The sequence below is a fragment of the Salvelinus fontinalis genome, chromosome 22 (genome assembly GCF_029448725.1).
Source record: "Salvelinus fontinalis isolate EN_2023a chromosome 22, ASM2944872v1, whole genome shotgun sequence".
In the NCBI taxonomy this organism is placed as follows: Eukaryota; Metazoa; Chordata; class Actinopteri; order Salmoniformes; family Salmonidae; genus Salvelinus; species Salvelinus fontinalis.
The window spans coordinates 12,470,498-12,497,074 of NC_074686.1; the positions used below are offsets into that span (position 1 = coordinate 12,470,498).

General features: G+C 43.7%; 1 protein-coding gene across 1 annotated transcript; it reads left to right on the plus strand.

The window, feature by feature from the left end:
* The first annotated feature begins 145 nt into the window (after positions 1-145).
* Positions 146-26,396, plus strand: LOC129819836 (brevican core protein-like). The gene is made up of 14 exons (XM_055876462.1): positions 146-487; positions 9,074-9,153; positions 9,871-10,257; positions 10,402-10,576; positions 11,081-11,208; positions 12,003-12,296; positions 12,477-14,357; positions 14,517-15,518; positions 20,565-20,672; positions 21,544-21,702; positions 22,259-22,341; positions 22,494-22,638; positions 22,925-23,107; positions 23,799-26,396. The coding sequence occupies exons 1-14, from the start codon at positions 468-470 to the stop codon at positions 23,924-23,926; spliced, it is 4,773 nt and encodes a 1,590-aa protein (XP_055732437.1). The 5' UTR covers positions 146-467; the 3' UTR covers positions 23,927-26,396.
* The last annotated feature ends 181 nt before the right edge of the window (positions 26,397-26,577 follow it).

Genomic DNA, 26,577 nt, shown 5'->3' on the forward strand with positions numbered 1-26,577 from the left:
CTCCTCTCTACCCACGGAATTTCTCTTATATTGTACCCTTGCAATAAAACCATGTCTTATCCTTTCCATTAAACGTCATTAAACGTCACGAATAAGCCTACGTTGCGACGTCGCTCAAACAGTTCAACTGCATTGCCATGTGTCATCCCATCCCACTTTTACCCCATCGCTTTAGACGGACACATTGATCCTCCATCCTCTTAGTTGAATGAAAAAAGTGGGCAGTTCACGATTTCATATTTGCCCTCACTGTCTCAAACTCTCTCTTTTCTCCCTGTCCTTTGCAGGCGGTCGGACGTACGCGTCCCATACCTGCATAGAGTTCCCAGTATTCTTGGGTATAGTATTGAACGTCGCAATATCCCGCGCGCACTGCACCAAGTGAGGGAGCCGATGCCGAAAAGACTTCCCATCCTTTCAACCAAAAAAATATTATAAAATCCAGGATTGGACAACCATTAATCGAAATGTTTGTCAAAATAATGCGGTAGGTGACGTTTTATTGATAATTTAGCCTAACAAGTTTGGACCGATGGCGTTTAAATGAGGGCAGAAAGTTATAGTTGGCTTTGTCAGAGTATATATATAGCCTGCACTTATGTGTGACATGCAGTTTTCTTTATTTCCTCTCATTGCTTTCCTTCCCCGGTGGTCCTGAATTTAGCCTACTCTTATTTACATGGGCTATAATAGGGCTACAAACAGGATTAGATCGATTAGGGTCGTATTTCTTTTAAGCTCACCTGCGCACTCAGAATGTCTTTTTCTTAAGAATAATGTTCCACGTTTCTTATTCTACAGTGAAAATCGGATGCGTAATTTGAACCTCTTTTCATCAGATTGAGAATAAATCCAGTAGCATAACTTTTAATTTCACAATCTCTCTGCATTGTCTTTTGACTGATGCATCTTTAACTTTGCTTTGCAACTTAAAGTTTAACACTACAGAGCTTTGCAAGATGTTCCATAAACTGTATTTCCACATAAATACGCACTTTCATCAGCAGTATTATTTAGTAAGAGACACCTTCCGCCCATGGCAGTTCACGATTTCATATTTGCCCTCACTGTCTCAAACTCTCTTTTCTCCCTGTCCTTTGCAGCCGGTCGGACGTACACGTCCCATACCTGCATAGAGTTCCCAGTAGATTGACGCACGGGTGCGTCAATAGACTCTTAAGAGACCCTTAAGAGACCCTTAAGAGTCTATTGACGCACCCGTGCGTCAATCTAAGTGACATAATTTTTAAAAATCCCCATTAAAATCCATCAGTTTAAACTAGAGATATGTTTTTTGTGTACATGGGCTGCGTCTCAATGACCACATCCACCTATGTCAGCCTTCCGCATCTGTGGTGGAAGGTGGCCAAGATACAGTGGTGTTTGTCAGACCATGAGATGTCCAAAAATCAGTCTTCTTACGAATAAAATCTGTAGCATACAAAAGGGTTCGGCCTACAAACTAAAGTGACCACTCTATGGAAAGATGAGACTCTCGGGAATACTATGGTGTTCATACAAGTTAATGGAAGTATGGAGGTAGTTTGTGCCAACAAAAGTAAGGGGTTAAATATGTGTCCAAAAAAATGCAAAATATTTCCTGACACTTAAAAACCTTATTCCTTATGATTTATTTTTTTACTGTATTTTTTTTTTACATTTATGAATGTATTATTCAATGTGTTTCTAGTGGCAATAGTAGTAAACGCCAAATCAAATATTTTACCAAATCATACATAAAAAAGATATATATATATCCCTAAAGAGGTACTAAAATTGAAAATCAATGGCTTAGACTTTTAGGTCTTAGCTCTTTTTGTAATGTAGAAATCTAAACACCATTAAACACCATTAAACACCTAAAATCTCTATTCTATCCATCCATTAAAGCACAAAATAACTTTCCTTCACCACTTTCGTTTTTGCTGTCCTCTAGTACAGTACCACTCCTAGTACTTCTCAGTTTAGACAGGGTCATAAATAACGCCTCTCTCACTGTCTTTCGTCTTTACTTTTCCTTCCTCTTTCTCCCACTCTGTCTATTCCCACTGGGCACACACTGGTTGAATCAACTTTGTTTCCACGTAACTTCATTGAAATTGAAATTGTAGGATTAGACGTAGAATTGACGTCTGTGCCCAGATGTCCCTGCGAGCTCTCTATTTCACCCCCCCCCCCCCTCTCTCCCCCTCTCTAATGTAGTCTCTTAATGGACATGTTGCCTTTGGCATCACAGGCTATAAGCGTCAGTCTTTGGTGCAGCCAAAAACGTGAATTTGCTGTTTTTTATATATATTTCCACACTATGAGGTTGGAATAATACTGTGAAATTGTGAAAAGGATGATAATGCCCTTTTAGTATAAGAGCTGTTTGAAAAGACTGCCTGAAATTGTAGCATTTTTTGGTAGGATGGAGTTTTGGCCTGCCTGGTGACATCATCAATAGAACAATAAGAAAGACAGTTCCAAACCTCTCTGCCAATAACAGCTAGTTTTCAGTTTTCCACTCCCCACTCAGACCACTCCCAGACAGTCTTAGCAAAATTATTTTTGTTTCTTTTTGAGAATTTTAATTGAAAACACTCACAGTAAGGTACTTCATTCTTACCTAGAAATAAAAATGCCTGCTTTGGACCTTATAAAGCCTAATAAGTAGCAACTGTGACGGGACAAAACCGTGGTGATATTTCATTTTAACAGGAACTCTTTTCTAAAGAGAGTCGTTGCTTATTCACATGATGGGTTTTGACCCCTGCGGCACTGCTTAGAAACTTTAATCTAGTGGAACCAATAGGATTCTAGCTAATAACTACCAAACTATTAACAATATTGAACTTCAGGTCTCATTTTAACCAACCTATGATGCCAGATATGGTTTCAAACAGCTGGTGACACGGTGGGTGTACATTACTTGTTACTACTGCTAGCTTGTGTACTTTGTTGCTACAAAGGTTGTTGTCTATATCCCACATTACAGTAGAACACCCACCCCCCAAGATATTTTTGAGAGATACGGTCTTGAAAAACAAATGTTATTGCCACTATTGGTTGTGAATGTGAACTTCTGAAGAGTTCATCAACCACTGGTAGGTTGTACAACTATGTTGAAACCAGAGTTGGGGTCAATTCAATTTCAATGCTTTTTTAGTTTATTTGAAGACACTTTCTGATAGACTCTGGGTTCAATCAAATGACATTTTCAACCAACCGTTTCCCACCCAAGAAGCTTAAATTTCAATAGTGGGGTGGTTGTGTGATTCACACACTTTTTGATGGCTAAATGAAATGGAAGGATAGATGGATAAACTCAATAGATCTATTAGCATTTACAATCTCTCTATTAGCATTTACAATCTCTCTATTGAATCTCCAGTCCAGCCCAAAGAACATAGAATAATCCTGACTAGAGATTTCCAAGTCAATGACATCAATCTCCCATTGACATCAATACTTGATTTACATGAAAGTTCGAATTACAGCACACACACAATTTTCAAGTTACGATGCGGCCGTAAGTTGGGGGAGTTGGGAGAGTAAATTTCCCCTAAGGGACTTTTTTTAATGTTAACAGATATGAGTGATTTATGAATTTGAGGAAGCAGGTTTGAGGAACAAGCAAAACCCTATCTGAGGTCTACATGGTTGTTAAAGGGATAGTTCACCCAAATTACATTGTTTCCTTTGAACCCAAAGTGGGGATTTTTGTTTCAGAGTAAGGAAACAAATAAGTAATGTGGGTGAACTATCCCTTTAACAGACAAGGTTGTAGGGAAGATTCAGAGGTAGTATTTTAAAAAAGGAACTTGAACTAGCCTTCTGTATTCATTGATAAAGGGGCAGTTAGACGAATGAACTAGGGTTATGGAGGTTAGACCAGTGATTAAGAGCTGAGAGAATTAAAAACAAGCGGCCCACATTCTCTTGTGTATCTGGGCCAGAACATTCCTTTTGTAATTTTCTATAAAACATGTGGATGTTGTGCCGTTGCTAGGCCGTGCAGAGACTGCTAAAATCCTCTGCTTCCCCTGTGACACAGTCTCCTCAGTCTTCTCATCCGGGAAACCAGGACATCATGCACCTTTTTGTCTTTCATCCCACCCTGCAGGAGGCAAGAGCAGGACGCTCTGAGTGCACTCTGTTTCTCTGGCTTTTACCACGCAGCCTCGGGGACTGTGGGCTCCTTTAGTTCAGTTCAGTAATGGACACGGTATATAGGGGGAGAAGAGCGGGGGGGTGGGGAGTGGGAGCATAAGCAGAAAAGTGAGAGGTGTCCATATAAGTGAATGGGCCTGAACAAATACTGATGGAAGTGGAGAGCAGGAGGTAAGGAGGGAGAGTAAGATTATGTCTAAACTTAACACTCCATTAAGCAACCTTGAAATGAAGTGACAGAAAAGGTAACCTCACTAAAATGGTTGCAAGTGTCAGTGCTGTAACACCCAGAGCTTGTAGCTGTTTATGTGATTTGACCTTGATATGGCTCTTGTACAGTACAAGTGTTTGATATCCTAATAAAGTGCAACATGGGTTGTGATAACCTATTTTCAAAGTCTCCACAATTACTCCTCAACAGCTACATAAGCGGTTTGCTTGCATTGTGCCTGTCTTTTTTGTGTCTGCATAAAGCGTCCATCATGGTCCAAACCATGTGTTCTACAATAATGGACCGTTGGCTTTCAAATTTTCCACGCGGCTCAAGCAATTTTCTTCAACGGTCAACACATTCAAATGAAAAAAGGACGAGTACATGGAGCCACGTTGGTTGGGGATTTTAGGAAGGTGCGCATTCGGACAGTGCAGTGGATGATGGTCTCAGAGTGGCGTAGCTATGTCACAATGGGATGCAGTACTATCACGTCTCAGAGTCTGTAGACAATGATTTACGCTTTAAGAACTGGTTGAAAGTGCCCTATTTTGTACTGTGTCATGTACTAGAGGATATTGCACAGGCAGCTTTTTCTGGACATGGCAGTGCTGTTGGTGGCGTCTCTGGGCCACGCTTGAGTTCTATTCACTGTTTTCTTAATTAAAAAGAGCAGAAAAGCTGATGGCACAATAACTGGTCAAGGACGTTCTTTCTGAAAGATGTGGCCAAGAGGGGCACCAAAGAATCAGGTTTAACGGCCATTTAATTCCCCGTCATCAGTCTGTCGCCATTAGGACGAACACAAACCTGTGTTTATGGATACTCGTGTAACAACGATACAGTTTGAGACGCCCTTGGTTAGTGTCCTCTTCATGTGGTCATTGCTTTTCTTCAAATCCTGTTTTAAGTGATTCCTAGTATCTTTTGGCTTCTTTTTCCAAAAAATAAAGAAAACGGGCCAGTGTCTCTTGTCCTGTAATTTTCCAATGTGGACTTTTGTAAGAGAATGGGTATAAAGTGAAACACAGTGTGCAGCTGTCCACTCGCGCGCCGCTCGCCTTTTGTCCGACGTTTTCCAGTCAAGAATATTAATGGCCGCCTGTCTGTGGAGCTAACCCAGCTGGCGCGAATACAAACAACATTTATTCCACCACAAGGCATGGTGTCGTTTTATACGACACTTGTGTCTGTTTGTTTGCACTGTGTTTGGAGTCCTTTGACTGGATTTGATATACAGTAACAGCAATGATGAGCATAGAAAAAAAAGCACAGATGAACGATCTGTGTACTGCAATTGACTCAATTGCGAGCGACTCCAGCATTGAAGCGTGAGGCTAAACTTATCTGCTGTTTTGGTCCCGCAGCTACCACGTTGTAGCTGCGTGAAGCACACCCGTACATGCGCAGATACTACAGTTGAAGTCAGATGTTTACATACACTTAGGTTGGAGTCATTAAAACTCAATTTTCAACCACTCCACAAATTTCTTGTTAAACTATAGTTCTGGCATGTCGGTTAGAACATCTACTTTGTGCATGACACAAGTGATTTTTCCAACAATTGTTTACAGGCAGATTATTTCACTTACTGTATCACAATTGCAGTGGGTCAGAAGTTTACATACACTAAGTTGACTGTGCCTTTAAACAGCTTGGAAAATCCAAATCAGAGTCAGGTAGGTACAGGACGGCAGGCAGGATCAGGGTCAGGACAGGCAGAAAGGTCAGAACTGGGAGCATCATGCTGTTGGGATGTTTTTCCATGGCAGGGACTGGGAGACTAGTCAGGATCAAGGGAAAGATGAACGGAGCAAAGTACAGAAAGATCTTTGATGAAAACCTGCTCCAAAGTGCTCAGGACCTCAGACTGGGGCAAAGGTTCACCTTCCAACAGGACAATGACCCTAAGCACAAAGCTAAGACAATGCAGGAGTGGCTTCGGGACAAGTTTTCTGAATGTCCTTGAGTGGCCCAGCCAGAGCCCGGACTTGAACCCGATCAAACATCTCTGGAATGACCTGAAAATACCTGTGCAGCAATGCTCCCCACCCAACCTGACAGAGCTTGAGAGGATCTGCAGAGAAGAATGGGAGAAACTCCCCAAATACAGGTGTGCCAAGCTTGTAGCATCATACCCAAAAAGACTTAAGGCTGTAATCGCTGCCAAAGGTGCTTCAACAAAGTCCTGAGTAAAGGGTCTGGATACTTATGTAAATGTCATTTTTACGTTTTGCTTTGTCATTAAGGGGTATTGTGTGTAGATTGATGAGGGGGGAAAAAACTATTTAATCAATTTTAGAATAAGGCTGTAACTTAATAAAAATGTGGAAAATGTCAAGGGGCCTGAATACTTTTCGAATGCACTGTATGTACTAGGTCGCCCTTGGTCAAGCGAATGAACGTGGCTCTGTTTTGAGGGTGTCTGGGGCTCATTTAGTAGGCTAGTAGTAAGCTCTGTGAAACTGAGTTGGAGGTGGATTGGTGCAACTGGTGCTTGATTATTAGAATTTCAGTCACATAGAATGACAAAAAAAGCCTGAGCCAAGCCAGCTGGATAGGAGTGAACTCCCCCAACAAGAACACATACACACACACACACACACACACACACACACACACACACACACACACACACACACACACACACACACACACACACACACACACACACACACACACACACACACACACACACACACACACACACACACACACACACACACACACACACACACACACACAGTATATGTATTTTGATGAGAGGACCTTCTTCATTTAATGTGAGCAGGGCTGTGTTTTTGGGGCAGCTCACAGACTCTGCTTGTCTCTAAAACAGTATCTGCAGTCAAAGTGACTTAATTGTCTACTGTGTTTGTTAATTGTCCACTGTGTCTGGGGGGGGGGGGGGGGGGGGCAGGATCGAGTTTGGGAAACCCTGAGCTAACCTAACGTAGCCAGGCATAAAAGAAATGCCTGAAACAAGATCCCCCACATTCTGGTCTTGACGATAATAAAAAACTGTCGGGGGAGGTTCTCTTCTGCACTGTTCAACCAGTCCAGTAAATGTGAAGGAGGAGTTAAGATGGAGTGTTACCTTGATAACGTCCATTTGTTGGCAACTCCACTAAGGCTACCAGTCAAAACGTTCAGGGAGATTCCTCCTTCCTCCTCTCCTCCGTGACCAGGAAACCCGATAAGTGGTTGAGTGGTCGAGGAGTGTCAGTTCGTTAGTAGGCGAACACAGGAGTGTCCTCCTCACCTCAGTAGACTCCTCTTGCGAAGTGCGTCCTCTACGTATTCTCCGCTGAACATTTTTTTTTAAATCTGCCACACCCCCTTTGAATAAGCTGTTGCGTATGCACATATTTAAAAATTATACGCTACTTGTCCTTTTATCTATAAAATCTCTAGCACAACTAGCTAAATGTGTTTTTACTACTTCATACATGTATTTTGGGTTACCACACCTTTAAACGTCAAGCGCTAATGAAGAAGGTCTCATTTCAAAGAGATGGATTTGTTTCCACGTTTCCTCCCGTTCTCTCCTTGATTACCTTTGACCTTTTTTAAAAAGAGGGGAGGACAGAGGAGAGGTCGCAAGGAGTTGAGAAAAACCAATTGAGATTCTATCTTCATCATTGATGGAAGAGAGGTTTTTACGACCAGCTAAGCCAAACGGCAGCAAACTAGGCAATATAAGAAAATCGGGGATGACATAATGATGTTATAATGAGTGAAATCATCATTTTATAGGTGATTAAACTGGTGGTCAAGGCACACAAAATGTAATTGTTTTAATTTATGTGAAGCAAAAGGTAAAATCCTACCCTTTTGGAGAAGGATCTGAAAAGTAGGTGTGTGAGGTGAAAGTAAAAGCTTTGTTCAGTTAACTTTCCTGAAACGTACTCACTCAAAAATGCTTCTGCCCTTATTTGTGTGATGTAGACGTTTATGGTCCCCCCCTTTCCATCGTGGCCGACTCTGTGAGTTCGTGTGAGGTCAGTGAGAGCGGCCTGCCATGCCTGCTGAGCTAATAACAGGGCCAGACTGGCGAAGGAGCACTGGCAGGCAGCCCTGGGCTATGCAGACATGTAATTTGCTCGTGGAGGTGATGAATCGCTTCCGGTCAGATGTGGATTTACTACTTTTTGGGGGCTGAGCTACTGCTCCTCCCATGCCTCTGTGTCCTGTATTAGGCTTTCAAAGCCCCTGATCTTTTTTATTTAATTTAATTGTGACCGTTTAGTCTTTACTTTATTCCCATAAATGGTAAATGTTCTGTCCTCCCCCACAAATGTTTTCCTCATGTGTGCTTTCCCCTAATCTCTTCATCAACTCCACTTTGAATCTCATCATCCTCTGTTTCACCACATATCCCTCTCTCTGCTCCTTCTCGCTCTCAGCTCTCCATCGATCTGTTTGACCCTGTTTATCTCCTTCAATCTACTTGTTTACCCTCTGGCATTGATCTAACATTTTAAAACTCATCGTTCATTACATTTTGACCCCTCTGTCCTTATGTATACTCAAATCATAGAGGGTAAATAATGTAGGAGTAAAATAAGCTTTAAAAAGAATATTGGAACCAATTGGCGAAGTAGAGATTGTTTCTTCGATGCGGTACAAACAAGGTGCATTTGCCATAGGGTGTATATGGAATATGTCCCATTTTCCTCCCATCTCACTCTCACTACCTCTCCTCCACAGACCAGTAAGGTTCCTCCCCCTTCTGTGCGCAGTTTGCCACCTGACCATGGCTTTCCCCGCCCAAACAGGATACTCAGAAGGTACAAATCTTCTAAAGTGTCTTTTGATGGACTATTATTATATGGGATGGCAATGCATTGCATTAAAACATTTATTTTGAGATCAGGTTATTATTTTAAAGCGATACTTCGGGATTTTCTCCTTTATGTACTTCCCCAGAGTCAAATGAACTTGTGGATACCATTTTTATGTCTCTGCGTGCAGTTTGAAAGAAGTTGCTAACTAGTGTTAGCCTGATTGCTAACTAGCAGTATGCTAACTGTTCCTGTAGACTTACAGTCAAAGCTGTTCCTGTAGACTTCCAGTCATTGTGCTAATGCTAGTTAGCATTGGCATGCGAAACTACCTCTAACTTCCTTCATACTGGACGCAGAGACAAAGAAATAACCTTAGCAGCCCTGTGGACCTCATTAACTAGAATGTAAAGCCTCAGTTGCTGTGTAGTAATTTCTGCATAATTGTTGCTGTTATGCTTGAGTTTGGAGATAGTTAAGATAAACATAAATTGTGTATAATTTATATTTCTAGGTATTCAACACGTACTTGATTAAAGTATTTGGTTTTCCGCCATTCCGTGATCATGGAATCACGGAACTCATCCATGGAATATAAAAATTGCTGCAAAATCTTGAAGATTGTCCCCAAAATGCATTATTCACCACCACCACTAGAGGTCAATAGCCGGCCACTTACTCAGTAGCATTGTTTACTGACTGTGCCTCTCCTTCCTGACCTAGACAACAACCGTCAACTCCAGGTCACCATCTCCAAGACAACCCCCATCTCTGGTGCACACCTGGGGGGCTCCATCACAATCACCTGTCTGGTGTCCCTGTCACCTGGGCCCCCCTCATCCTCCTCGCCCCCCATCCCTCCCCGGGTCAAGTGGAGCGTGTTGCATGAGGGGGAGCAGGAGGAGACAGAGATCCTGGTGGCGCGGGGTCAAAGGGTGAGGGTCAATGAGGCCTACAGAGAACGAGCCTCCCTGGTCAACTTTGCAGACTCGCCTGAGGACCTCTCCCTCTGGTTGGGGGAGCTGCGCTCAAGCGACACGGGGCACTACCGCTGCGAGGTGCAGCAAGGCCTGGATGACGCCAGTGATTTCACACAGATAAAGGTCAAAGGTAACAGAGGTTGTAGGAGTCGTTGTGAATTTTTGTGATTTTTTAAATTTGTCTTGCAGTTTTTACCACATATTGTGTATTTAAGCCTGTCCGTATTTCTCTGTGTGTCTATGTTTCTGTTTGTGCACACGCGTGTGCATATAGGTGTGGTCTTCCACTACAGACATGCCTCTGGCCGCTATGCATTTTCGTTCAGTGAGGCCCAGAGGGCGTGCGAGGGCATTGGGGCACACATCGCCACTCCTGACCAGCTTCTGGCAGCCTATTACGATGGCTATGAGCAATGTGACGCAGGCTGGCTCGCTGACCAATCTGTCAGGTAAACCCCAGTATCCACAACATGACCTATAATACAAAGACACATTTCTTAAAGTTGCTAGACTTTGTTTTGACTACCTGAGTTGTTAACGAGAAAGTGCTCAGGTGCCAAGATTATAGAATGACAACCCACAGCAGTGAGCTAATTCACACGTCTAATAGGCTACTGGGGCTTTGAATTTGGCCCACTGTGTTGTATGTAATACTATTTCACGCAGAGCTGTTGCCCTTTTCTGGCAGAATGTGTTTTGACCTGACGGTAGCTGAATCCTCCTCCTGCTCACTCTAGTCCTGGTGTTAAATATGCTAGATTTCCTCATGTGTATTGTCATGGCTTACATGTGTAAGATTGGGACTGCATTTGGTCCATGTTTCCAACACAAAAAATCCTGCTAACAGATTATATAACAATGACTGAGGCCCCTCACCTGTCAGAGTTAGTCTGTACAATGCTTTCTATTCACAGGAAATACAAATATTTTCAGTTCTTGCACCTATTCTGCAGATATCCAATCCAAGTTCCCCGGGAAGGTTGCTATGGTGACATGGATGGCCGCCCGGGATTGAGGAACTATGGGACACTGGAATCAGAGGAGCTGTTTGATGTGTATTGTTATGTGGAGCATATTGACGGTAAAAAACAACAACTTGTGAATAGCTTATCGTAAAAAGTCAGTGTGAAAAGCTCCCTGTAAAAAAGGATGTAAATGTGATTCTACAGAGCAATAACGTATGTTTGTAAGTCTGTGACGTTGCATCAAAAATCATAAAGGACAAAATATTAAGGACACCTGCTCTTTCCATGACATAGACTGACCAGGTGAATCAAGGTGAAAGCTATGATCCCTTATTGATGTCACTTGATAAATCCACTTAAATCAGTGTAGATGAAGGGGAGGAGACAGGTTAAAGAAGGGATGCTGACATGATGTGCGAAAAATGCTAATATCGGTCCCATTTCTTGAATGGGATTTGTGCCACAAATGCTAAAACGTTAGCATGTGGTAACAGTCCCAGGGAAACTAAACTAAAGCATGGATTGCTTGTCATTGTCATACCTTGACCATAGACTACTTACAGGGCAAGGGAACCCATATATAATTTTGTAATTTTGTTGAACTATCCGTTTAAGTTACAGGTATGGAGGGTTTTTAGCTAGTAGACAGAGTACACACTTTAGATGAGTCAGATCATTAGTATTTAAACAGCATACACTTTAGACATTGACAGCACTTTCCCTCCAAGGACAGTTACAATACCTTTTTTATGTGTAACATATTCAAAGTCAATTTCCCAACCAAGGTCTCATTCTCCCACGTGTCCAGCCTTTTGTGTTTTTCCAGATACTGCAGGGAAATGAAGGATCTAGGACAAGCGGCTGGAATCTAATTCCCATTAGGGGTCTAACACGTGACCCTTTTGTGTAGGGGAGGTGTTCCATGGCTCTGCCCCTCAGCAGCTGTCATTGGACGAGGCTCGGGCTTACTGCGAGAAGGAAGAGGCAGAGCTGGCTACCACAGGGCAGCTGTACGTTGCGTGGAGCAAGGGTTTGGACAGCTGCAACCCTGGCTGGCTGTCTGATGGCAGTGTGCGGTACCCCATCATCATCCCTAGGGAGCGCTGTGGAGGGCCTCAGGCAGGGGTCAAGACTCTGTATCGCTACAGCAACCAGACAGGCTTCCCTGAATCATCCAGCCGCCATGATGTTTACTGTTTCAGAGGTCTGAGTATTGTACTGGACTAATTCATTGTAAAATAGATAGTTTTAGTATTGCCAGAGATTTGTCGGATTGCATGCTTCCGGCGATTCTGTTGTGATCTTATGCAGAGAAGGTGTTTGTCATATGAATGGAGATAAAACTATCTCTCTGAGTCCCCTGTCTTACCCCTGTTCTTCTCAGGTATTGGGAATCCTCACACTGATGCCCCCATGGACTACATGGCCACTGAGCCAGAGGACATCGGACAAGATATTGTCGTTCTTATGGAGCCTGCTGAGGAGCTCCATCTGAGCCAGGATACCGAGCAAGTGGAGCGAGAGGCCCAGAGTGTCCTGGAATCCCTCCCCGTCTTCCAGTCGGCTCCTGCTCAGGAGGACCTGCAGGGGACTCACCCTACTGCCCTGTCAAGCACAGAGGTCCCCCTCACCCATACAGCCTCTTCCCAGGACATTCTCCAGCCCTTTGACGAGACTTCACTTCCTGTAGAAGAAAACTACCACTCCCAGCATGCTACTTCACTACCCAACACCTCCAGTGAGCCAGACTCCCTCCACGAAGAAGACTATTACTCCCAGCATTCTACTTCACTACCCAGCACCTCCAGTGAGCCAGAATCTCTCTACGAAAGAGACTATCACTCCCAGAATTCTAGTTCCATACCCAGCACCTCCAGTGAGTCAGACTCCCTCCACGAAAGAGACTATCGCTCCCAGAAATCTAGTTCCAAACCCAGCACCTCCCGTAAGCCAGACTCCCTCCACGAAGGAGACTATCACTCCCAGAATTCAACTTCACTACCCAGCACCTCCAGTGAGCCAGACTCCCTACACGAAAGAGACTATCACTCCCAGAATTCTACTTCATTGCCCAACACTTCCAGTGAGCCAGACTCCCTCCACGAAAGAGACTATCACTCCCAGAATTCTACTTCACTACCCAACACCTCCAGTGAATCAGACTCCCTCCACAAAGGAGACTATCACTCCCAGAATTCTAGTTCCATACCCAGCACCTCCAGTGAGCCAGACTCCCTCCACGAAGGAGACTATCACTCCCAGAATTCTAGTTCCATACCCAGCACCTCCAGTGAGCCAGACTCCCTCCACGAAGGAGACTATCACTCCCAGAATTCTACTTCACTACCCAACACCTCCAGTGAGCCAGACTCCCTCCACGAAGGAAACTATCACTCCCAGAATTCTACTTCACTAACCAACACCTCCAGTGAGCCAGACTCACTCCACGAAGGAGACTATCACTCCCAGAATTCTACTTCACTACCCAACACCTCCAGTGAGCCAGACTCCCTCCACAAAGGAGACTATCACTCCCAGAATTCTAGTTCCATACCCAACACCTCCAGTGAGCCAGACTCCCTCCACGAAGGACACTATCACTCCCAGAATTCTACTTCACTACTCAACACCTCCAGTGAGCCAGACTCCCTCCACGAAGGAAACTATTACTCCCAGAATTCTAGTTCACTACCCAACACCTCCAGTGAGCCAGACTTCTTCCACGAAGGAGACTATACCTCCCTTCCATCTACTTCACTACCCAGCACCTCCAGTGTGCTAGACTCTCTCCACGAAGGCAATTCCAGTCTCTACCAGCTAGTGCTGGAAACAACCCCAGAATTCCCAGAGCCGTCCTACGAGCCACACAGACATTACCAGCCGATGCCAGAGATGAACCCGGAGGAACCTGACTACCAACAGTCAGGATCTTCTAAGCACTTCCAGCCGATGCCAGAGACCAATCTTGAGTTGGATCAAGTGGAAGCCAACTACAGCACAACAGGAGGTAACCAGAGTCATCGGGAGAATACAAAAGAGACGACCACAATGGCCTTTGAACCCATTGAGAATGCTACCGAGGCACGTGGCCGTGCCACAGAGAGAAGACACAAAGAGATGATCGTGGGAGAGCCTGAGGAGACATCCATCTCGACCGAGTCCCCGGGAGAGCTTGATCCCCGCCCAGCATGGTCTACCCTCTCCCCTCACGCAAAGGCAACCTCAGTGTGGTCGGCCCTGGATGGATCTGGAGATGTGTCCCAAGGTATGGCCAATGTGGCAGCCAATTCCTGAAGTACTTAGGGCTTTATAGCTTTATGATACATGACATGATGTTACTCCTAACTCTATTTACTTTGTCATTGTGGAGCCGTGTAGAACTTGATAATCATGCAACAAAATATTTATTGTACTTTCTTTACAGAGATAGAACTAGGTGTCCACCAGGAAATCCATACAGACAGATCCCCCACCCCCACCTCCTCCTCCTCCTCCTCCTCCTCCTCCTCCTCCTTCACCACTCACATGTCTGCCTCCCCTGGAGTCACCAGCATCCCCAGTGAGGAGCAGACAGGAGTTATGCATTCAAGCAGCATCTTATCTGGACCGGATCATTCTGAGGAGCTGGGACTGGATGTATACTCCACAGTAGGCCATCCACAAGTAACTTCCTCCACTAGGCCGGAAGGCCGCACCAGTCTAGATTTTGAGGGTATCGTCATTCCAGAGAGATTGGAACCTTCAGGAGAAGTGGAACTGGCACCAGGGGAGTCTGATGAGGAGCACCTGGGGTCTGGAGAGGGCATAGCCACTACCGAGTCTCCAGACCTCTCCACCACCTCCCAGCTGCCCGTCGAGTTTACCACTATGGGCTATCAAACAACGACCATGTCCAGAATAGAGATGGATCCCACAACCACGGACCCTGAAGAAGACGGAAGTGGACATGAGCCAAGCACCGATGAACCATCCCTGGGAGAAAAAGTTACCGTCTTCCCCCTTGAGTCGCAAACATCCAGCTGGGATCTGCACCGCACCACCTCTGCACCCCAAGATTCTCAGGATGACCTTGAATACAGCGGGGAACCCCTTTACACCTCTTCCCAGACAGATCTTCCAGACTCCTCAGAAGAACCTGATCTGTTTGAGTCAGACTCCTTGTCCACCTCAAGTACGGGTCCCACCGCAGCCACCATGTCCACATCCACCATGTACACCTCCACAGAGTGGGCCACACGGACCTGGAGCCCCACCACCTCCACGACACAAGGTCCCCCAGAAATATCTGAGCCGGAGAGGGTGACGGCTCTTATGCCCCCCGTGGATCAGGGCCGGTTGGATCTGGAATTCGGCCTCACCCAGCCACCCACCCTGCTCATGTTGCCCAATGAGAGGGCTGCCGTGGGCAGTGCCAGGAAGATTTCAGGTAACACTAGAGCCACCCTAACCAGCCTAACCACCCTCCTCTTGCTGCTCGGCACCGTGATGTACTAAACCCTGGCCACTCCCACCCCAAGCTGCCTTGCACTACTTTCTGCAAACCACCAGCCTCTCAACGGCTCCTCTTCGTCTGTCTCACTGTTTGTCTCAGCAGCCCACTCACCCTCCTTCCCTTCCCTCCCAGATAAAGAGCACCCTGCTTCTCGTCATTGACAGATATATGGGACAACTCCCTTTTACCATTTGTCAAACAAACCAGTCTTGCTGTGCATCATGTTTTTTTTTCACTCAAAGATTGACTTCTGTGAAGTACTGTATTACCCGGACACACCATTTCTGTGAAAGAGAATTGCAATGCTTGTTTGTCTCCTCCAATTCTTCCTGTAAGACTGATGTTCAACTTGCAACTTCGCCGTCTTGAATGTTTCAGCATTCAGACAGTCAATTTCCTCTTACCAGGGGCCCATATTAATTTGAGCACAATTCCAAATGGGAAAAAAACGGTGTCATTCAACCATTGTAACGCCACTAACTCGGAATGTAACAGCACTGATTCCCAAATGCAACACCACTGACATTTTATTGGTAAAGATTACAGATAATATTGATTTAATAGAGGGATAGCATCCCGATTACAAAACATCAGCACCTTTTTTAAACTAACTCAGCAGCTATTGAGTTAGTCTATAGTAGATTGTATAGCACAGAATGTCACTTTTATAACCACAATAATGGAATGTTTCTTGTAGATATCTAAATTACATCTATCAGAATATTTGTGATGTTAATTGAGGTACAAATGTATGTAATGCCATCAATCTCCCAGTATAACAGGACGTACCATTTGAAGAAGGACAATGGCCTCCTAGATGGCAGTCTGATCATAGTTTTTTCCCGAAAATTTTAAACATTTGTAATGAGTAAGAGTTGCTTAATGGAAAAGGGAAACTATTGAGGCTGGTTTATTGTTTGACGCTTAAGTGACATCAGTGTGACATGATTAGTTCCATGTCATCTAATCTAAAATGGGTCTTTGCAGATTGTGATTGTATAGATAGAGAGTCCGAATCAGCATCTCACAAGCACAGCTAACAGCATTGGTTGTTATTTAAACATGTGTGCTTTCTCCTCTAAGGAATGAACTCATACAGGATGGCACAAGTCATAAAACCATTCAACCAACAGACCATAAACCAGCCTGTTGGATAACTTGAACTGAATTGTATAAAATGCTACATTTGCTGTCTCATTTTAGTAAATGTGCTTTTACACAGAGACGTAACCATTAAAGGTGAAAATCGAAATTAGAGGACATGACCTTTAATTTTTGGTTTACTCACTGGTGCTTTACTTTCCTGACAGATTAGGTAGAAGTTGCCCTAACTACTGACACAGCATCTTATATTTTTTTATCCGCACAATGGTTAAAATCGGGGGTTGGGTAATCTGATCCTACAATTGTAGTTAAGGACAATTTCTACCTCAAGCTTTCGTAACACAGGTGAAGCCAGTTGCAGTGCCTTCGGAAAGAATTCAGACCACTTGACATTTTCCACATTTTGGTAGGTTAAAGGCTTCTTCTAAAATGTGTTAACTCGTTTTTTCCCCTAATCAATCTACACACAATACCCCATCATGACAAAGCAAAAACACGCTTTTAGAAATGTTGCTAATTTATAAAAAAATGTAAAACTGAAATATCACATTTATTATTATTCAGACCCTTTACTCAGTACTTTGTTGAAGCACCTTTGGCAGTGATTACAGCCTCGAGTTACTTGGGTATGATGCTACAAGCTTAGCACACCTGTATTTGGGGAGTTTCTCCCATTCTTCTCTGCAGATCCTCTCAAGCTCTGTCAGCTTGGATGGGAAGTGTTGCTGTACTGTTAGTTATTTTCAGGTCTCTCCAGAGATGTTCGATCGGGTTCAAGTCCGGGCTCTGGCTGGGCCTCTCAAGGACATTCAGAGACTTGTCCCGAAGACACTCATGCGCTGTCTTGGCTGTGTGCTTAGGGTTGTTGTCCTGTTGGAAGGTGAACCTTCGCTCCAGTCTGAGGTCCTGAGCGCTTTGGAGCAGGTTTTCATCAAGAATCTCTCTATACTTCACTCTGTTCATCTTTGCCTCAATCCTGACTAGTCTCCCAGTCCCTGCTGCTGAAAAACATCCCCTCAGCGTGATGCTGCCACCACCATGCTTCACCATAGGGATGGTGCCAGGTTTCCTCCAGAAGTGATGCTTGGCATTCAGGCCAAAGAGTTAAATCTTGGTTTCATTAGACCAGAGAATCTTGTTTCTCATGGTCTGAGAGTCTTTAGGTGCCTTTTGGCAAACTCCAAGCGGGCTGTCAATTGCCTTTTACTGAGGAGTGGCTTGGTTTTGGCTTGGTTTTTGCTCTGACATGCACTGCCAATTGTGGGACCTTACATAGACAGGTGTGTGCTTTTCCAAATAATATCCAATCAATTGAATTTACCACAGGTGGACACCAATCTAGTTGTAGAAACATCTCAAGGATGATCAATGGAAACAGGATGCACCTGAGCTCAATTTCGAGTCTCATAGCAAAGGGTCTGAATACTTAAGTAAATAAGGTATTTCCCAAAAAACGGTTTTTGCTTTGTCATTATGGGGTATTGTGGGTAGATATTTTTTAGGATATTAGGATATTTTTTTTAATCAATTTTAGAATAAGGCTGTAACGTAACAAAACGTGGAAAAGGTCAAGGGGTCTGAAGGCACTGTACACGTCTTGTGAGTGTTGTATCAACTCAATATATGAACTTTGGTGCCATCTACTGGCTGACTGCATGTTAAGCAAAATCAAATCAAATTTTATTGGTCACTTTCACATATTTAGCAGATGTTATTGTGGGTGTAGCTAAATGCTTGTGTTCCTAGCTCCAACAGTGCAGTAGTATCTAAAAACAATTCACAACAATACACACAAATGTAACCGTTAAAGAATGGAATTAAGAAATATATAAATATTCGATCCAGCAATGTCGAAGTGGCGTTGACTAAAATACAGTATAACAGAATACGGTATATACATATTAGATGAGTAAAGCAGTATGTAAACATAATTTTTTAAAGTGAATAGTGTTCCATCATTTCAATGGCCAGTGATTCCAAGTCTATGTATATAGGGCAGCAGCCTCTAAGGTGCAGGGTTGCGTAACTGGGTGGAAGCCGGCTAGTGATGGCTATTTAACAGTCTGATATATGCGTTTTTTCAGTCTCTCGGTCCCAGCTTTGATGCACCTGTACTGACCTCGCCTTCTGGATGATAACGGAGTGAACAGGCCGTGGCTCGGGTGGTGGATGTCCTTGATGATCTTTTTGGCCTTCCTGTGGCATCGGGTGCTGTAAGTGTCCTGGAGGGCAAGTAGTTTGTCCCTAGTGATGCGTAGGGCAGACCGCACCACCCTCTGGAAAGCCCTGCAGTTGTGGGCGGTGCAGTTGCTGTACCAGGCGGTGATACAGCCCGACAGAATGCTGTCAATTGTGCATCTGTAAAAGTTTGTCAGGGTTTTAGGGGCCAAGACACATTTCTTCAGCCTCATGAGGTTGAAGAGGCCTTCTTCACTACACTGTGTGGGTGGACCATTTCAGATTGTCATTGATGTGTACGCCGAGGAACTCATGCCTGTAGGCTGCCTACAGGGAGGAACACATTGATGTGTACGCCAAGTTTTCCACCATTTCCTTCTGCTGTTTCCTGGAGTACACGATCAGCTCCTTTGTTTTGTTGACGTTGAGTGAGGTTATTTTCCTGGCACCACTGTCCCAAGACCCTCAACCTCCTCCCTGTAGGCTGCCTCATCAGGCCTACTACTGTTGTGTCGTCTGCAAACTTGATGATTGAGTTGGAGGTGTGTGTGGCCACGCAGTCATGGGTAAACAGAGTACAGGAGGGGGCTGAGCACACACCCTTGTGGGGCCCCTGTGTTGAGGATCAGCGAAGTGGAGGTGTTGTTTCCTCCTTCACCACCTGGGGGCAGTCCGTCAGGAAGGCCAGGGCCCAGTTGCACAGGGCAGGGTTCAGACCCAGGGCCCCGAGTTTAATGATGAGCTTGGAGGGTACTAAAGGAAAGGAGAACAGGGAGGTATTCTTGTCTTATACATGTGTGTGCTCCATCCAGTCTGACACAAGAGGTGAAGTGATACTTTCAATTAGATTATATTTGGTGTTCTTATAATTTCATCCCAAATGGTCGGATGTCTAAGTCTTACTCTCTCACTTCTGGTTCCTGCCCAGGTTACATTTACAGTAGATTGCAGAAATACCACTATAAGGTATGAGGCATCCATAATGTGTCTTAGTTCATTTTTACAATTGTCAGCCAACTTAACATCGTACTTTGGTAATATGTTCCGGACCAAAATATAACTACATCTACACAGAGATACATGCAAAAGTATAACCAATGGAAAACATCATGACAGGTTCATTTTAGGCAATCAATTGCAGATAAAGACAGTACTACAAATTCCCTTGCCCTTTATATCACATCACCATCACCATCACTACATTTCTAATTAGTACAACACTGAAATCAGCATAATTGTAGATGTGATAGAAATTACTCATCCTCACCAGAAGAGAGCGAAATTACCCTGAGGGTTAACAAGTACTTGACCTGGAGAATAGTGTGGGAATCATTCAAGGTTACAGTGATATCTTCAGCGAACATGACAAGGACTATGGTCAAACTGAGTTAATGGAACATCATTCGGGCAGGAATTACAGACCTTTACCAACCTTGCTTTTTCTTTACATAATCTCTAAACTCCTCTATCTTCAGCTCTTTTATCATCATATTCATATTTTAACCAACTTTGTTTTCTTTCTCCTCTTGGCTGCTACTGCCGTCACTGCCTTCTACACACTAGGCTATAATTGTATGATATTACCTATTATTTGTACAACAGTACAACTTTATTATTTACTAGTAGTATTACTACATTATTAGACATACTGCATATGGTTATCAGAGCTGTCAGGACTGGCCTCTTGCTGTGTTTCAGATGCCTGTCTGGAGGACCCCTGTGCCAACGGCGGCACATGTGTTGAGATGGGCGGGAGCACCGAATGCCTCTGTTTGCCCAGCTATGGAGGTGACCTCTGTCAGACAGGTGAGCTTCTCATTCGGCTGTTACAATACCTCTATAATTGTACGAGTGCTATCAAGCAGTGTTATAATCCCCGAGTAATGCATTACCACATTCAGTAAAAAATACTTTGGGGTTTGTATGTACTGAAGCAGAATAAGTCAGGCTCTGATGAGTGGAGCCACGTTCCACTCATCTTCCCAATAAAAGAAGTAAAAGAAAGTAAGAGGTCCTTCATTGTTTTGTTATTATAACTAGTTTTGTAGAACTAGTCTATTAATGACTAACTCAAAATCAATAAAATGGATATCTTACACACTGTGGCTTTAGGAGTCTGTCAAACTCAAAGACCCACCTTGTTCAAAGAGGACAAAACCTTGCTTTTGGAACGATTGTCCCCCTTCAGTTCTGTCTGACGCAGGCTCTTCTCTGAGACCTGCTTGCTATGCCACTGTGTTCCTGTCACACAGATTTAGGGATGAGAAAATAGAAATGGAAAGAAGGTGAGATGAGAAGTGTTCTTTAGATGGATGAACCTCATGGATCCATCTGCTCCGTGAATCAGGGGAAATGTAAGGGAAGGATTCAATCAAAGGCCATTTTCCTGACCTTCGCGGAGATCACATTCATGTCAACACCTTGAATGTCGGCTCCAGCTTAAACAATTTCCTTCAAAAGTCAAGTGCATTGCACTTGTCGATAATGCGTCTTAGATTGAATCCCGGCCAAGGTCTTTAAGGTAGTTTCCTTCGGATCACCTCATTGTTTTTCAAAACCAACCCTTCTCTTTATTTCTTGTTCAATGGTCAGAAAAGCTCAACAAATCTTACCTTTCCCTCTTAATCATTCAAATGAATTAATAAAAACACTCCCTTCCTTCTGTTCTGTCTTTTAGATCTGGAGCAGTGTGAGGTGGGCTGGCAGAAGTTCCACGGGAACTGCTACAAGCACTTCAACCAGCGGCTGAGCTGGGAAGTGGCGGAACAGCACTGTCGCATGGTGGGGGGCCACCTGGCATCAATCATGACACCTGAAGAGAAGGACTTCATTAACAGTACGCTGGGAGTAGTGACAGCAAGCCACAAAACTTCATACACCCCCTTTCCTCTTTCATTGATAGGCTACTTCATTTGTTAGCATAGTGTACCAGTTGACTGCACATGAATACATCGGAAAGACAATAGCTAGCTCTCAAGGTTTTACGTGTGCTATTTATTAGCATAGGAAGGACTAATGTCATGCCATTGACCCTGCTGGGCGGAAGTGCTACATGCTAATGGTAATCTGGGTGAGGTAGTTCCCCAAAAGTACTAAATAAGTTACATGCACACTTACCTTTAACCAGAGTGACAAACTGTACTCAGCCACTGTCACCAACTGCTGACGGTAGCAAAAAAACAATGGAAGTGCTGTGGGCAGCTTCAGCATGTTCTAAACTACGTGGCCATATTACCTCCAATTCAAACCCAGTCATTTGGCAATACAAACCCTGGCAGAGTTGTTGATATTAGCAGTGGAAGCACAAAGACAAAGACCTACTGTATAACTTGTTGGAGAAGCGATAGGCCTACTGCTTGAAAAGCAAATAAAATGTATTATTCTATCCGCAGATAACTTTAAGGAGTATCAGTGGACTGGACTGAACGACAAGACCATCGAGGGGGATTTCCACTGGTCCGATGGCAACCCATTGGTGAGTCCAGATTAGTTTGACAGAGAAAAAGTACTGGGTCAAAACCTGTCCACAGGATGACATGCAGCTACTAAGACTAGAGGAAACACAAGACGTTATCTCCCATGCTTATAAAATACTACAGCTTTGTGTCTCTCACCTTGTCTTCACAGCTCTATGAGAACTGGTACAGGGGCCAGCCTGACAGTTACTTCCTGTCTGGAGAGGACTGTGTGGTGATGGTATGGCATGATTCTGGGCGCTGGAGCGATGTGCCCTGCAACTACCACCTGGCCTACACCTGCAAGAAAGGCACCTGTAAGTAATAGACATGATGTTACTACAAACAAGCACCAATCGACAAGTTCCTTTACCTACTGTACCTGTAACTACCTCTATGCAATAGATTACATTGATGTAACTTAGAGGACTATAGAAGTAGTCGTAGATGTTTAATGCACACATTCAATACAGTCCCAAACTATTGTCCTGCCCGAAACTGTATTGAATGTGTCCGTCGGACAAATAATCTTTCAACTTTTCACGACTTCATTTACGATTTAAAATACATGATCACCTACAGTCTTCGTAACTCCTCCCACAGCTTCATGTGGCCCTCCCCCCAAAGTCCGGAACGCATCCGCCTTTGGGAAAATTCGCCAGAGGTACGAGACAGACGCCGTTGTGCGCTACTACTGTGCCCAGGGCTTCCAGCAGAGACGAAACCCTCTGGTCGTGTGCCTGCCGGGTGGCAAGTGGGAGGAGCCCCAGATCCTCTGCATCCCTGGTATGAACAGTTCTATGACCCACCCACTTATCTCTAATTCGTGACCATCTTCCATTGCAGTTCTGATATGGCTAAATATGACTCAAGAACAGTTGTTGAGATACAGTTCATCTCTCGTACAGACTGTCAGCAAGAATGAAGTACTGAAGAATCATGATTAAGGACACGAGTGTCACTGATTCTTTCGATTAATTAAGGAGATGCTTAAGATTGGAGACGGGGATTTTAACCCGGAACGTCAGTTGTTGTTCTGTAGTGGGGAGTTGCTGAATCTGCTTTAGCTCTGGAAGATAAGATCTGTCATTGGGATTCAATCAAAAGTCGCATTGTCGACAAGCACACTGCACTTGAAAGGTAGTTTACGCTTGAGCCAACATTCGCAGCGTTTACTGTGAGTGCAGTCTACACGACTGTCAGGGAATTGCCTGTAGAAGGCGCAATGTTGACAGTGTTGTGCCCTTGTCGAAATGTGCCTTTCACTGAGTCCCGTCCTAAGTCAAGGCAATGCCATAGCAGCAGGCGAAGCCAACCCAGAAGACTAGTGTCTAAATCAGACGGAGTTCTCACTCCGGAGATTATGTAGGAGGAACAAGATAGATGTGTGAAAGTGGTGAACAAATGACACTACATTTTTATCCAACAGATTTGTCAGGTCTTTATTTTCAACTTTGTGCTGGGGGTTTTCTTTCAGGGGCAGGAAGCACAGCACAGACAGTAGGAGTAACATCACTAACCACAGGAAGCCAGGAGCTTGCTGAAGATGAATCACAAACAACAAAGGAAACGCCTCAATACTGGGACATCAAGTGGAACTTTTAAATTCCATACCATGTCCCAGTACACTTCAAGAGTTTCCTTTCCTCATTGACCAGAGATCTGAAATGGCTTAACAGGTAAAGGCAATGGGGTGATCTTGAAGGAAAGGAGACAAGGAAAGAGTACTGGGACACAGGGTCAGTCAAGCATAACCTCTTACATTCCTACTGTCCTCCCCAAAGCACATCGATCTGAATCTGTTGTAGGGTTAGCCTGGGCTTGAAGGTCTCTTGTAGCCCTACATAGGATGCAATGAATTGCAATTTTGTCCTAGAACGCTATAATACAGAACCCAGAACATATTCTGTGAAAATCCTATCACTGAGGCATATCTATAATCAGTAACTCCTTGTCCGTTCATTCGGATTGTATAATGTGTGGATTTGTAAATAAACTTTCCTCCACACCGGCACATAACCCCAGGTGTGGTAGACAGACAGTAGGATATGCAGTGGCTCGTCTTGAGCACTGTCTATCACAGGTGAAGTCTGGTGCCGGTTTGGTTCAGACGGTTTCTTTAAAGATAACCACACTTTGGACAATCCAGAAGGATGGACAAGGAGGTATGGATTGTAGATGTGAATTCAGTAAAAGGATTATTGGAAACAGGTAAACCGATGGACTTTTCGCCAGATATGTTCCGGGCTCCACATTGTAGCTATCTAGGATGCCATTGCATTCAATGTGCGGGGTCATCTGTAAGCCCAGGTCTCTTGTTGGTTTTAAACAGGCCTCAGCACGCTAATGGTGTTCAGTGATCTCATCTCCATAATGTATCATGTCAGTTCTCAATCATTGTTTATTGACTATTATTGGCAAATCAACTTTATAAATCCACCCATAATATTTTCAACAACAGCTGGTCTGTTTGCAATTCCATTCATATTCCATCAGCTAAGGACTACCTGGGGTCTGTTCAGGAGGGTGCAAACGTTACAGAATGTTCAGATAGAAATGTATTGTGTAGAATAGATATGATTGCCCAGCCTGGCATCAGAGCCGCACAGAATATAATTGTGTAGTTCTGAGCACCTCCAAGAGGTATGATCCCTACAGTCTAGCAATCCAAAGGTTGCATGTTCGAGTCGCGTCGGCATTTTAGCTAACCTGTCCCCTAACCCTTATTCTAAATTTAACCCAATTCACCTGCTATGTAAATTCACCTAACCTTTGTCATTTTAGTTCTCCTAACCTTTGTAGTTAGTTCCCGTAACCACCAATTTAAATTATCCCTGTAATTGTCCTTTGTTGTTACAGCGCAACAAGCAACGTGGTCTCAGACAAAGACTTGCAATACTATATGTCCTCCAAGACGTATGATATTGTACGACCACTATTTTATTCGTAATGTAACGTAATGTATCATACTAAATTGAGTGTCACAGATTTACGTACAGATTCATACCAATTGCCCTGACACCACGTTGGATTGCCTGTAGACTCGGGACTTGGGAACGACTGTAGTTCTATAAGTAATACTTCTACCTGCCATGATTTGAACTTTTCATCTTATTGAGTACACTGCAGGACAGGTGAGTCATTATAGGGATGTCTGGTTGAGTGTTGACTCTGTGGTCTAACTTAACCTGTCTCACATCACTACCCCTATGTCCTTTATGAGTCCCCGTCATTAAGCGAAAAGGACTGCATAGGTGTACGCAATATGATGGAAACTCCACCAAGCCTACCAGAGAGCTAGGTGTGGCTATTACCACATTGCTGATACCAATACAAATATTTCAGATGCACGAGGTGACATAACAAAGTCTTCGGAATGGAAGGAATGGTTGGTTTGGAATTGGGGCAGAAAATCCCTGCGCTCTTAGGAACCCATATCAACTCTTGAACTCAGCATTATTTCCATCTCAACCATCTCACAACCCTAAGCCTTCTTAGACTTTTGTCATCAACAGACTTTATATGAAGAATGGTGCTAGCTCCCTTGCGTATGATACCTGCATGAAGTACGTTTCAGTTTTTAAGTCCATAAGAATGAAACTGGCAGGTTTGTGCAGCAGGATGTTAGAAAATAAACTCCAAACAAGCTTGTTTATTAAGTCAATTCCATTATCGAAGTAGAATTTACATTTCTCACAGTGGTCATAATTATTTTGGGGTGAAAAAGGCTAGAGTGAGTGAGTGAGTAGCATGCAAAAGATTTGACCATGGTGACGATGTCATTACTGTACTTATCAATGATATTAATTTTGTCTCAAAGTATATTTGAATTACTGTCCACTCTTCCCTCTGATAGATGCCCTACATTTTACTGACACAGTTCTATGAAAAGCTTTATGTTGTAATAAAGTTATTTTTTTAGAATAAGGCAAGGATTTAATGAGTATTAACCACACAGCCATTATCGGAAATTGTATTTGTTTGTTCTTTATTTGCTTCGGTTTTTATAAGCATCTTTTACGGTAATACTGTTCCTTTATAAACCAACTCAAATAAAGTTTGAACGTTTCTCTGACTGTTTGTGTGCCTATTTAGTTGGTGTGGAGGATCAACAGTTGAGATGGAGTCAGAGATCCAGGTGCACATTATTTAATTATTTTATTTAACAGTCCAGGTGATGATGAAGACTGTATCTAGAGGTTATATTTACAACAACAACAAAAAAACGGGTCAAAATACCCTGAAACTCATGCATC

Excerpts from the sequence above, each read along its gene's own strand:
- LOC129819836 (XM_055876462.1), top strand. The coding sequence starts at position 468 with ATGTTTGTCAAAATAATGCG. Across the intron at positions 20,673-21,543 it reads AGGTGACCTCTGTCAGACAG|ATCTGGAGCAGTGTGAGGTG; the intron begins GTGAGCTTCTCA and ends TCTGTCTTTTAG. Across the intron at positions 21,703-22,258 it reads AGAGAAGGACTTCATTAACA|ATAACTTTAAGGAGTATCAG; the intron begins GTACGCTGGGAG and ends TTCTATCCGCAG.